Raw genomic sequence first — 12,871 nt, forward strand, 5'->3', positions numbered from 1 at the left:
AGAAAAATGAAGGCCGAAGTCACTAAAGTATAAGATGCTGCACAAGGTATAATAGGCTTTACATCAGTCAGGCTAGTTTCTTTCCTATTGATAGTGTAAGGGTCAATTCACATCACATCAATGGAGTGGGCCCTAATTCTGCAATAGGAGGTTGTTAGATGGAAATTTTAGCAAAGTACAGAGTTGTATAAAAGTATTTGTCCCCTTCCTTACATTCCAGTTACTGCTTATTTGTCAAACAAAACACATATGCCGTAATAGAAAACATCTGTCACTTTTCTTTTGACAGCAAACCGCTAGAAAGTGACATGTACATTTTAGGAAATACTTGCATTCTACATTATTTAGCCATTCTGGAGCGCCTACAATCTGCCATTAATCCTAGAAAACTATCAGTAAATGGATGATTGGGTGTTACCAGTTACCAGTGTCTCTTCATAGTCATATCTTATTCAGTTAGAGCTGACATTGTAGATTGTGCCCTAGATGGTCTACAATGTCAGCTCTGATACGACAAGATCTAGCAATGAAGAGACCTATCACTGTTGGCAAAGGAAATGGTAAGGTTGGACAAGTCGGAGACTCTGCACGATGAGCCATAACCTGACTAGTCACCAGCTTACCGTGTGCTTTTCTAACAGAAAGATTTTGCACAAAGTGAACAATCCCTTTGTGAGAATAAACCCATCATCTCTTCTGATGTGTCTGTCTCATGAAATAATTCTGTAACTTCTATTCTTACATCTGTGTCATGCTGTTCTTCTGCTACTCATATTGAACATTTGAGATTTTTTTTGTAAGACGTTGCAGGGAGGATGAGAGTTATCGGGGGGGAGGGGGGAGGAATGTAGGGGGTCTGTTTAAGGGAACCTTGAAAGATTTCATGTAGTGACTGCCATGTAATCCTGCATATCCCCTGCACTAGTCGAACTGTGATGCCAGGGGTGATTATTACTACAGAAGGGGAATCTTCATGAGATGTTGATAAAAATGGAAATGGTTAAAGATTGTACAAATCCTGCTCATGTACAATATACGGTACCTTCATCATCCCTATTAGTGTCTGTCTGCCCTTTTATGTGTGTCCGTGATATTATTTCTTATGTTTTCTTTATGGAATTTATGTATTGCAGGCAACATGAAGCTGTCGTGCCTTGTGAGATTCCTCTTGTGCAAGAAGTCACTACAACTTTACGGGAATGGTCCTTCATATGGCGGCAGCTTTATGTGGTCAGTGTGTTTATAAGAATTGTGAAAGGATGTCTTCAGTGACCCCTTTCCCCCCCCCTGCTCAAATTGAGTGCTTTATTTCTTTCTTACAATGTCTCATATGTTTATATGTAGCAGAGCCGAATTGCTAATTTGGCCTCTTCCAATGTCCTGATGTAAAGGTCAGACTACAGGAAATGAAGGTTGGGTAGGGGCACTCTTAGGATATGTTCACACAAACCCACCTCAAATTCTTCCTCAAAAAACACCTCCCTTTCATTTAATTGGGAGTCAGTAGTGGATTTATTCCTCTAGCTGAAAAACTTATTGAAACCAATAGGAGGTGAAAAAAAATTGATTAGAGATGAGCGAACACTGTTCAGATCAGCCGTTCCGAACAGCACGCTCCCATAGAAATGAATGGAAGCACTTGGCACGGCGACCGGCCGCCGGCAAAGTGTACGTGCCAGGTGCTTCCATTCATTTCTATGGGAGCGTGCTGTTCGGAACGGCTGATCCGAGCAGTGTTCGCTCATCTCTAAAAGTGATGCATCTTTTGTGAAAATGGCATCAAAAACCGCTGACTGAAGTTTCCAGGTCCATACAGCGTGTTGGAGCAAAAAATGCATAAACAAACACATCATATAAAAACCCCCAAAAAACACTAGGTTCACATTTGCATTAATTAAAAAAAGCAGTACAGACTATAATTGGGTCTGCGTGGTTTCCACTCAGTTTCCATACAAAAAGGGTGAAAAATACGGAGAGCCAACGCTGGTGTGAACTCGACCTGAACCAGAATTTTTGCAGCCTGACAAAAAACCCCTGTATGAACAGACCCTTACATCACTTAAACATGCTACAAGTGGATACCTTACCTTATGTGCACAGAAGATGGTTAGTATTTTGTGCATGTAATATCCATTTTATTGTAGATAATTTTGCTGATTTCCAATAGGCAATTATTACAGGAAATCACAATGGTTCAGATATGAATATCATCTGCTTAGTGTAAATGAACCTTTAATAAAGTGTTACTGCAATGTACAAACAAGAGTGTTCAGGTCTGCTCTATGTGTGTATATAATCTGTATATTATATATTAACCCCCCTCCCATTCTATAATGAAGTGAAATAAATCAGGTTTTTATCTTCCTCTTTATTAGCAAGATAATCGGGAAATGTTTAATTGTGTGCGGAATATGATCTGTGACCTGGTGGAGTGGAGATCGCAGATCCTCTCGGGTACGCTGCCACAAGATGAACTGAAGGAACTGAAAAAGAAGATCACCGCCAGGATTGATTATGGAAACAGGTCTGTAGATTTTAATGAGCGGCGTTTTATACGGCGGCTCTTATGTGCTATTGTGGGCGTCTGGATTAGCTTGCCTTTCTACTGTCTTCTTTTTTTTTCTTTTCTTTAAACTGTAATTTTTATTGAAATTTTTCAAAAACATCTAACAATACGCAGAAAAGGAGACAAAGCAAAACAAATACCCAAAATAGCAGAAAGAAGCAATACTGCCTAATCTCAACTGCAAAATTGGCATACAATTTAACAGCAAAACAAAATAAGGAGTAACAACAAACATACAGAATAGGAGGGAGAGTGGGGGAAGGGAGGTTTCAAGATTAAAGGGGTATTCCCACGTCGCATACTCACCAGTCTTCGTTGCTGTAAAATCTTCTGTCTTCCTGCTTTGTTGCATCATTGGTGGGCGGGGTTACATATGCAAAGCCAGCGGCGAGATGCCACTGGCCCTGCGTGCACACTCATAGATGGTGAGACCAGTCTAGCCTTCACAATGCCAATACAGACCCGGCATCTGCTGTAATAGAGAGGCGGATGCCGGGGAGTGTTAGACACCGGCACAGGTGCCTGCGACATCGCTATGCTCCTGCCCTGCTTGAAGCCAGCAGCGATGCTGTTATTCCGCTCCTCCGCCCCCCCCCCCAACAGCTGGCTTCATGCAGGGCAGGAGCATAGCGATGTTGCAGGCATCTGTGCTGGTGTCTAACCCTCCCCTCTGTAATAGAGAGGCGGATGCTGGGTCTGTATTGGCGGCCCCTTCCCCCCCCAAAGGGTAACCCCCCCCCCCTCCAGGCTCGCTCCCGTGCACTTAGCCCCTCCGCCCTCCCCCCTCAGAGCAGCAGATACATCACTTGACTTATAACCAGATAAGTCAAGGGATGTGTCAAAAAAAAAAAAAAAAAAAAGAATAAAGTAAGATAGTGGACAAACAAAGCAGTTTTGCTGAAGCAATGTATTTAGGAAAAGTCTTACAGTCACATTAACAAGCAGTATAGATAGGATCCTTGTGATGGGACAACCCCTTTAAAGGCCACCTTGGTCAGGACATTTTCTCACTAAGGGGTACTTCACTTGAAAAGTTACCAAATACTGGTCTAAAGAATACTGTAAGTTCATCCTGAATGTATAAGTGGCCACATTGGGGAAAGTCAGAGAGGTTCAGTTCCTCTGAAGACTATAGAAATGGGTAAGGGCTGTCAATATATTGAATAATTTACCAATATTGCAATGTTTTTTTTTTTAAAGTTGTAGCCATTGTATCACGATGTAGCGACAATGCTGTGTATCTTGTATGTTTCTTTGTATCGTGTAATACGAGCAGGTATTTTAACAGTAAACTTGTAGCTGTAGTTCCTCTTCTGAGCTTAATGTAGCCGAATGATTTCCTTATCTGAGGCTACAGCCATTACTATTGCACTCATGAATATTTAGGCATTTATTATAACCAGACGGTTACCTTTCTTGGGGTGGCTGGTGTTTAGGTATGCGTTTTGCCTTTTAGCCTTTTACAGTCTGACTGCTTCATGAAAATGTAATTTTGTGCATGGTTCAGTGTGATATGGCAGTTTTGCATTTTCCGTGACCGCGTTTTGCTTTGCGTGGAAACCGTATTTGAGACAGATCCTCGATTCTATTCACAATAAAGAATTTCCAGCCTAACCTTCTTCGCAATTAATGAATTCCTTGTTTGTTATTGTGTCTTACCATCTGCCAGCGTATTTGCTTAAAGTTTGCCTAGCCTCCAGATGCTCTGTGTTCAAACAGGAGCGAACATCTTGAGAATTCGTTTTGTTCTAAAACTTCTGACAAATGGCAAACAAGACTTGCCGAGGAACATCTTCCGTTCCCAAGAAGTAATGGATGTGATATCCTCTGAGGCTCCGAAATACATTGTTTGTGCTGCATCTAGGACATATGCATTCTTCATATTACAAGACATTATCTCCACGCTTAGCTTAGGCAGGAAAAGTCACTTTACAATCCTCTGATGAGTCTACAGACAGTGCAGGTCACTCTCTGACGTCTCCTTTTTAACCTTTTCTTTTCTGTATTTAGGGTAGGTTGTAAATACACTTGTCCTTTTAATGTTTTGTGATTTACCCTTAAGTGCGACAATGGTTTCTGTCCCAATGATATGTCTATGGTAGTGGTGTATGATAGACACCATGATAGTACTTAAGGGTTAAAATTATGAGCTGTTCCATTACATTCTCTTCTTACTGATGTCTGTTATATTGTGTGACATCTAACCGAGCCACTGATGTAGGGGGTCAGTAACTGAAACGTCATACATGGCTGTCTTACAATCGGTTATGGGTTGTTGTGTTTTTTGGTTTTTTTTTTCTACTTTTCACAATCACCCACTTTTCCTTTTTCACTTTTTGTTTCCTTCTCTTCCCTTGCCAGCCTTTCTGCTCTTTTGTATCTCAACAACTTTTCTCCTCACCTCCTTTTTCTTTCTTTTCCCCTTTACTTTTCCTATTACCTTTTCCCTCCTCTCCTTTCTCCCCTTTTCATCCATTACCTTCTTATTTTTCCCTCCTTCTCCACCATAATGTCCATTTCATTCCTTCTACTCTCTTTTTTGTTTTTCACTTTTTCCTCTCACTTTTTTTTTTCTTCCTCACTTTTTTATATACTTCCCTTTACCCACCTTTTTTTCCCTTTACCCACCGAGTATAAGCCTAATTTTCAGCACAGTTTTTGTGCTGATAAAGGCCCTCTCGGATTATACTCGAGTCAGCAAAAAAATATTTTATTTTATTTTTTTTGGGTCTATGACCAGCCACAATATCAATGTATAGAATGTCCCATAAAATAGTGCAAAAAAAATAAATAAATTCTAAAGTTTTAAATCCCTCCTTTCCCTAGAATACATACAAAAGTAAAAAAAATGACTGTGAAACACATACACATTAGGTATCCCTGTGTCTGACAGTGCCCGGTCTACTGAATATAGGGGATCTGCAGTGCTTCTGTTCCATCGGCAAGGGGTTAATAGGAGCACTGCAGATACCCTATATTCAGCCAGACTGAATTCCAAGTGGGGGAAATAAAAAACAGTCCTCAAGCTCAGGGAAAGGGCAGACAGACAACCAAAACACCCCCTCCCCTTCCCCAGCACCTACTGCACCCAAAAACTCCGACCATTTTAATTTTTTAAATTTTCCAGTAGCTGCTGCATTTCCCCCCTCGGCTTATACTTGAGTCAATAAGTTTTCCCAGTTTTTTGTGGTAAAATTAGGGGCCTCGGCTTATACTCGAGTAAATACGGTACTCCATTTTTATTTTTATTTTCCTTTTCCCTTTCCATCCTCCACTTTCTTCCTATGTACTCCCATTATTTCGATTGTTTGCTTGTTGATCTGATATTGTAAATTTGTGCTTTTTTCTGACGCGTTTGCTTTAACCCTAGGGTTCTTGATTTGGATCTTGTCGTTCGAGATGAAGATGGGAATATTCTAGACCCAGAGCAGACTAGTACAATAAACCTCTTCCAGGCACATGAAATCGCATCAAAGCAGGTTGAAGAAAGAATCCAAGAAGAAAAGGTAAGTGTTGTCACTTATACTGTATTCTCGTTGGATATACCTAGTGCTTTATTCTAATCACAGCAGTCAACTATTGACCGCAGCAATGGTGCCCATACATATAAAAGCAGAGGCGGCTAAACCTTATGTATATGCCAAGAAAGGATAATTCAATGTTAAAATTCAACACCGTAATTGCTTTTAATCTTTTTGTTTTTTCAATAACGTTTTAATTTTTTTCATAATATATTTTTCTTATTTTATATTTCTATTATTTTTTTTTTTCTTTATCGCATATTTAGTCCCAGAAGCAGAATGACATCAACCGGCAAGCGAAGTTTGCTGCCACCCCATCTTTTGCATTGTTTGTCAATTTAAAAAATGTGGTCTGCAAGATTGGGGAGGATGCTGAAGTTTTAATGTCACTCTACGACCCCTTGGAGTCCAAGTTTATCAGGTCAGTGCTGGTGTTAACTATGTATATTATACATAGGTTATATCCACAGTTTTTTCCTTTGTGGTGGTGCGACTATTAAATACGTTTTTCACACAGCAACCCTAAAGATTGTCACTCTATCATTATCATTATACTACAAGATTATGTTGTAAAGCAGGGGTGCCCAATACGTCGATCGCGATCTACCGGTCGATCGCAATAGACGTATCGGTCGATCGCGGGATGCAGCCAGGCATCCCCGCTGTCTGCTTCTTCACAGAGCAGGCTGAGAGCTATCTCTGGACACTGGCAGGCTGGGGCTGCGGCAGCCCCGCCTGCCAGTGTCCGTAGATGACTCTCAGCCTGCGCTGTGAACAAGCACTTGCAGGCCGCTCTTAGGGATGGAGGGGCCGGGGTGCTGTATTTGGCAGCCATGAGGACTTCTAAGGGTTATTCACATCTTATAAAGTGATAGCTTATTGCTTGTAAATGCCATCACTTTATGATCAGTGGTGGTTTTACCTTTAGGGACCCCACCGACCCTGACCATGAAGGGGATGCAGTACTGATTTAGTGTTGTTTTTGCATGTGCTTATGCATTGTAAAAAACCATCAGTAGACGTAAGTTAGGAGGAATTTCCAGCCTTAAACATTTATTCATTCAGTGACCTTGATCTTGAAAATAGTGAGGAATTGAAACACAAAGTAGATTAGAAAGTTGCTGAACTTTTTGGTATACAATGATTAAAAAGGAACACTAAACATAAAAATGCATCAAAAAATATCCCAGCTCTTCCTCTCTTCATCGCCTTCTTTCCTTTGATCTATTTTGCCTTGTATTACATATTGGAAAAAACAATATATATAGGAAGAAATCTGTTTTGTGTAAAGCAGGAGATAAGTCATGTCCTCCCTTTCCTCCTCACTGTATTTAACTGCAGTAGTAGCCTCCTCCCTTATCCATCCATAACGATTAAAGGGGTTGTCCAGGATTTAAGGCAATCTTGGTGATGGCCTGGGTGGGTGTAAACAACAAAAACAAAGCATACTGACTAGTCTCCAGTGCTCAATTGTCCAGTCCCAGTCTCCTTTCCATCGCATGCCAGTGCTCACAATGCCGTAAGACTCATTTGGTCGCTTTTATCAATCAATGGCCTCAGTGGTAAGTAACGTGATGTCACATCTCTCTCTCTCTCTCTCTCTCTCGACTGCTGAGGTCACTGATTCATGAGCCCTGGCATGCTACAGAGAGGAGACTTGGAGTGGGCAACGGCCAGGACAGTTGAGTTTTCTTTCCTCCCCCCTGAGGTTGCTCCAAATCCTGCTCAACCTAGTTAAGCCCTTCCCAAATACATAATCCTCATTATTAATCTTTTTCCAGTCCCATAAACTGCAGATGGAGCGGCAATGCACGTGGTTTGCACTCTATTGAAACTCTGTCTCACTGCAATCCTATATATGCACGGTGTCCAAAACTGTGACCTGGTGCATTGCGGACACCTCATTCATCTGCATGGTTATGGCTCTGCCTGGTATAACAGATCAGTCTCATTCACTTGACTTGAAACTAAGTCACTTTGAGCTGCAGTACCAGGCGCCTCCACAACCAAGTGCATAGCGCTGTACCTGGTAAAGCATGTCAGGAAGCCTGTCGATAGGCCGCCTAGTTTACAACATTGGAAAAGTTTGACTTTTTTTCTTCCCTAGGACGTCTCATCCATGAAACTGGAAGCAAATGCTATAAACTTATTTCCTGCCTGTAGATTTGTAAATTAATCAAATATAATTGAAAATTAATGAAGGGAAAAGACTCCTGGAAACTTCTTCACAGTTCATAACTAGTTAATAAATCCCAATCACAACCTAGTAATTAAAGCAAGCATCCGAAATTAATGTCATTAGTTTAACGATTCCTCCTCATCTAATGCACTTTGGAATTTTTGAGTAGAAATCTGAAATGTAATTTTACAGTAAGTACCAAAAAAAATTTGTAATTATTTTTACATGTGCTTTGCATTACTAAAACGAGTCGTGGGATTAATCTATGTGCTATTTATTAAAGCACTAAGAAAGTTTTTACTCTGCTATGGAAGTGAATTTAGAGAAAACTCAATGACAATGAGATGAAAATGAGGGCAAAAGTGGTTGCGCGCCACTTGGCCACATGTGTGCAACAGCTACACACGTGCATAAAGGGAATCTGCCGGTAAGTTGCAGGCATCGATGGGTTAATGAAAAGTTAGGCTTCATTCACATTGCTTTTGCAGTCTCCATTTGTCAGTCCTTACATCAAATGCATCCATAGGCCCCCGACGGAAGCCAAATATAATCAGTCTTTGGTAGACTGGTACATGTCGGTAAACATTTTTCCGTTCTGTGGAATAGCGCCATCTGCAGTAGTGTTTCATAGAGAGGGATCTTGGGGGGGAAAAACCTATACTATGTGCAGGCGTATCTAGAAGCTACTGAATCTATAACAGGGCCCCCACTTACCCTGGACTATGTTTACTACTAGTATCCTAATACGCTGTTGTTAGACCTTTAAGCCCGGCAGAGACTGCTACTTCTGCACACTCTATAGCTATGCCCCTGACTATGTATGTGTGTTTGTTTTTAATATAGCCTGTATGACTAGCACGGCTTGTTACATTACAGTTGCCTGTGTACCAAACCAAGCTCCTGTATGATGGTAATGGTTCAGTGTTACTGGGAAATGGGCAAAGTCAATGGCTGAGGTTGCATGGAGATGCTGATGTCAGCCAGTGAAAGCCCCATGCACACTGGGTATTCCTGGCTGCAAAATCTGGTTTATACATTTTCCGGATTTCCTGGTCAGTACTTATTTAGCAAACTGGACTTCTTGTGATCGTAGTCATCTATAACTCTGGGTTTTTCCTGCCTCCTTGTGGCTGTACTGTCCCATACTGTATAAGACTGTATAGCCGCGAGGAGACAGAGACTCCCAACATCACAGATCACTATGTCCTGCTTCCTGACTAGCTGCAGACCGGGAAATCCAGCCGATCTATGGACTATATTTTACAGACTGGACTGCCCTGTGTTTTATAGGACCTTAAAAAATAAAAGTTGACAAGTAGGTGATTGCATTTTCCTTATCTAAAGCGTGTGCCCCTACATAGCCTGACACAGTCACTGCTACAGTTGCCAGGCTTTGTAGGGACCCCTCGTAGGGTACCTGTCTTGTCCTAATTTTTAATGATCTGTTCAAAAGCTACAAAGAAACGACAAGCTAAAGTTCTAAGAAATCAGTTTCATCCGTATTCTTTTCGGCGAGGCATGTCACTCATCACGTGCTGCCGTTATAGCCCTAGTAATGTGTGGTAGTGTGACAATGTTATTACATGCTATAAAGGGTTCTCTTTCTAAAAATGTATTAAAAATGAAGACATTTCCTGCCTCACTAATGCATCACTTCACTTCTTTTTAGCGAAAACTACTTGGTGCGCTGGTCAAGTTCGGGCCTGCCGAAAGACATTGAGCGGCTGCACAATCTGCGAGCTGTTTTCACAGTAAGACATTATTATAGGTATTCCAGCGAGATATTCTGAAGGAATAGTCAATTTGTTTGTTTGATAATGTAGTCCTCCAGTAACCCTCCCGGTATAGAATAACTATGGGTGACTTAAAGGCTATGGACATCTTCGAAATAAAATTTTTTTTTTCTTTTTATGTTAGTGGCTACCTTGAGTTTGAAAAGCTGTACTAACTCTCAGGCCGGAATTTATTTTCAAAATCCTTAAAGGGATTTTCCGTCACTCAGATTGTTTTTATGCTGCTGATCTGTCCACAGGATAGAACATCAGTATCTGATCAGCCTGAACTTTGCATCGACTACCTGATAGTGGGCTCAACCTGGTGCCAGAAGCTACTGCACAGGTCGGGGGCTGAGGCAGATCTGCTCCTATTCCAGTAAAAAGCATTGAGCTGCAGCATCATTCTCTGCCTAGTGGTGGTGCCAGGGTACTGCAGCTCTGCACCTGTTACTTTAATAGTAGTGGAACTCTTTCTGTTCTGGGACTCGGCTTGATCCACTGATATTGTGGGGTCCAGGTGTCGACCCCCATTAATTGGATACTAATTGCATTTTCTACGGAAAGGTCACAAGTCCAAAAAAAAAAAAAAAAAATCACTTGGGGGGGCTATAAGACCCATTTTAATATGTAGTTTGCAGCTTACTCCAAGATTCAGCCTGTTCTCATGCAGGTTTGTCTTTTCCAGTAATATATTGTGGATGTGAGGTCTGTGTGTTCAGGATGCTGCTGACTTCAATATCTTTCATGTTTCAGCACAGCTTCATTCCTCGATTGATTTCTCCTTTTGCAGGCCTTCCCTTTTCCTCTAGTCCTTGTGGAAACTAAGGATAAGTTCACATCAGTGAAATTGGCAGAGAGGACTTTTCCCTCTGCCGCTTTCAGTATGAAATGTCGGACCTAACTTGAATCAATGGGGTCTGGCAGTAACCACTTTTTTTTTTTAGCAGTCCAGCTTTTCCTTGGTGGACTTCAACAACTATACACTCTATATACTATATCCCTGCTAACTTTGATAATGTGGATGTTTCCACTGCCCCCAAACCTTCTTTCTCTAACACTAAGATAACCGAAGGGCACATCATAGCTGGTACAGATTTATGTCATATTCAGCAGGACAACCAGTTATATGCAGGATTTATACAAACACAACGGCAGAAAAAGGCAGTTGTGTCTTTTGTTTTTTTTTGCGGCTGCTTAATTTAGGAACCAAATTAGCAGTAAAAAAAAAAAACCACTGTAAAGGTGTCCATAGCATTTAGGAGGGTTTAGGCTTCCTCATTAACATAAATGGAGGACCTCATTAACTTAATTGGAGGACTGCAATCAGATATGTCCCTGTCAGGATATCTACTAAGTCTTCCATGTTGTGTTTGACGTCTGTAAGTCTTTCTTTTTTCCTTTCTTAACATTTGATACTATATTTTTTTGCATTGCAGGATCTTGGAAGTAAAGACCTGAAAAGAGAGAAAATAAGCTTTGTATGTCAGATAGTCAGAGTTGGACGGATGGAGCTAAGAGACAACAACACGAGAAAATTAACATCAGGACTTAGGAGACCATTTGGAGTCGCAGGTAGTCATTCCATTCAGTATTGTTCATTTTGTCAATTTAAGGCTGAGGTCACTATATTTGTAGAAACACAGCGCTTTTGTCCATTACAGAAACACAGCGGAAGAAAAATTCTGCTTTTTACAGTCCCTGCAAAGTGCATAAGATTTTGTTTGTCATCCACATCGCAGAAAAAAATGCTGCAGAAAATGTTTTCAAAAACCACTTTTTTAAAAGCACATAATGTTCATTTAACCTGCAAAAATGCTGCGGTCTCCTCATCAATTTATATGGGAGGAAGATTGGTAAATGCAGGGGAAAAAGCTTTTCCACTGCCTTTCTACAATGTCTTTTTTTTTTTTTTTTGCAGTGTTTTTAGCTGTATACCCTAAAGGTGTTCTCCGAGATATTGGTTGTAGCCTAAAGTGGCTGAAGCTAATGAATGTAAAAACATTCACACATCAGACCACGCATTAGAAGCTTATATTTAACACTGATGACTATTGCCATACTTCTACAGCACTGACACTCGGTGGTTAGTACATAAGATGCAATGGGATTGCAGGAGCTGCCAGAGATTAGTCTGAGCAGTGAATAGAGCATTGCTCATATAAACGCACTAGTGCTCCATTCAAAAGGAGGCTTTATAGAAGGCGCTTTTGGTCCCAGGTTCTCCGAAAACTATGTGACCCGGCAGTCGGATCCCCAGTGATTCCCTGTTGTTAGGGGATAACTGTTGTTAATGGTACAACCCCTCGGTCACATCATTGCTATCCCTGCAATGCAACCTTGGGTTGTTAATGGCTTCCAGCTCTTAATGAAGCCTCAGATCTGCTTCCTGCGTATACCTATGAAAAATACAGCTCCTCTCACAACAACAAGCCCTCATCTTGAAAAAAAAAATTGGGATGTCCTCCAAGTCCAATATTCTTTAAGTGTATTCTCAACAGGTTAACAAAATAGGGAGTATAGTAAACAATATAGACGAGCGAGTAGTACTCGATCAAGTAGGTATTCGATCGAATACTACGGTATTCGAAATACTCGTACTCAATCGAGTACCACTCGCTATTCTAATGTAAAGGTTCGATGCAGAACCAGCATTGATTGGCCGAATGCTATACAGTCGGCCAATCAATGCTGGTTCTTCTCCTACCTTTATAAGTCTTCTCCGTGCAGCTTCCCCGCGGCATCTTCCGGCTCTTCATTCACTCTGCCAGGCATCGGGCCTGGGCAGAGCCGACTGCGCATGTCTGCTTGTAGTGCGGGCATGCACAGTCGG

The 12,871-nt window shown here is 41.2% G+C and overlaps 1 protein-coding gene across 3 annotated transcripts in view; it reads left to right on the forward strand.

The window, feature by feature from the left end:
- Nucleotides 1-12,871, forward strand: part of DOCK1 (dedicator of cytokinesis 1) — a 216,011-nt gene that overhangs the window by 31,535 nt on the left and 171,605 nt on the right. For all 3 annotated transcript variants that reach the window (XM_075257678.1, XM_075257680.1, XM_075257681.1), the window contains exons 5-10: nucleotides 1,134-1,230; nucleotides 2,376-2,524; nucleotides 5,937-6,072; nucleotides 6,354-6,508; nucleotides 9,936-10,017; nucleotides 11,478-11,613. In XM_075257678.1, coding sequence (XP_075113779.1) covers nucleotides 1,134-1,230; nucleotides 2,376-2,524; nucleotides 5,937-6,072; nucleotides 6,354-6,508; nucleotides 9,936-10,017; nucleotides 11,478-11,613 — 755 coding nt within the window. The remainder of the gene's footprint in view (nucleotides 1-1,133; nucleotides 1,231-2,375; nucleotides 2,525-5,936; nucleotides 6,073-6,353; nucleotides 6,509-9,935; nucleotides 10,018-11,477; nucleotides 11,614-12,871) is intronic.

The sequence above is a fragment of the Leptodactylus fuscus genome, chromosome 10, assembly GCF_031893055.1.
Source record: "Leptodactylus fuscus isolate aLepFus1 chromosome 10, aLepFus1.hap2, whole genome shotgun sequence".
In the NCBI taxonomy this organism is placed as follows: domain Eukaryota; kingdom Metazoa; phylum Chordata; class Amphibia; order Anura; family Leptodactylidae; genus Leptodactylus; species Leptodactylus fuscus.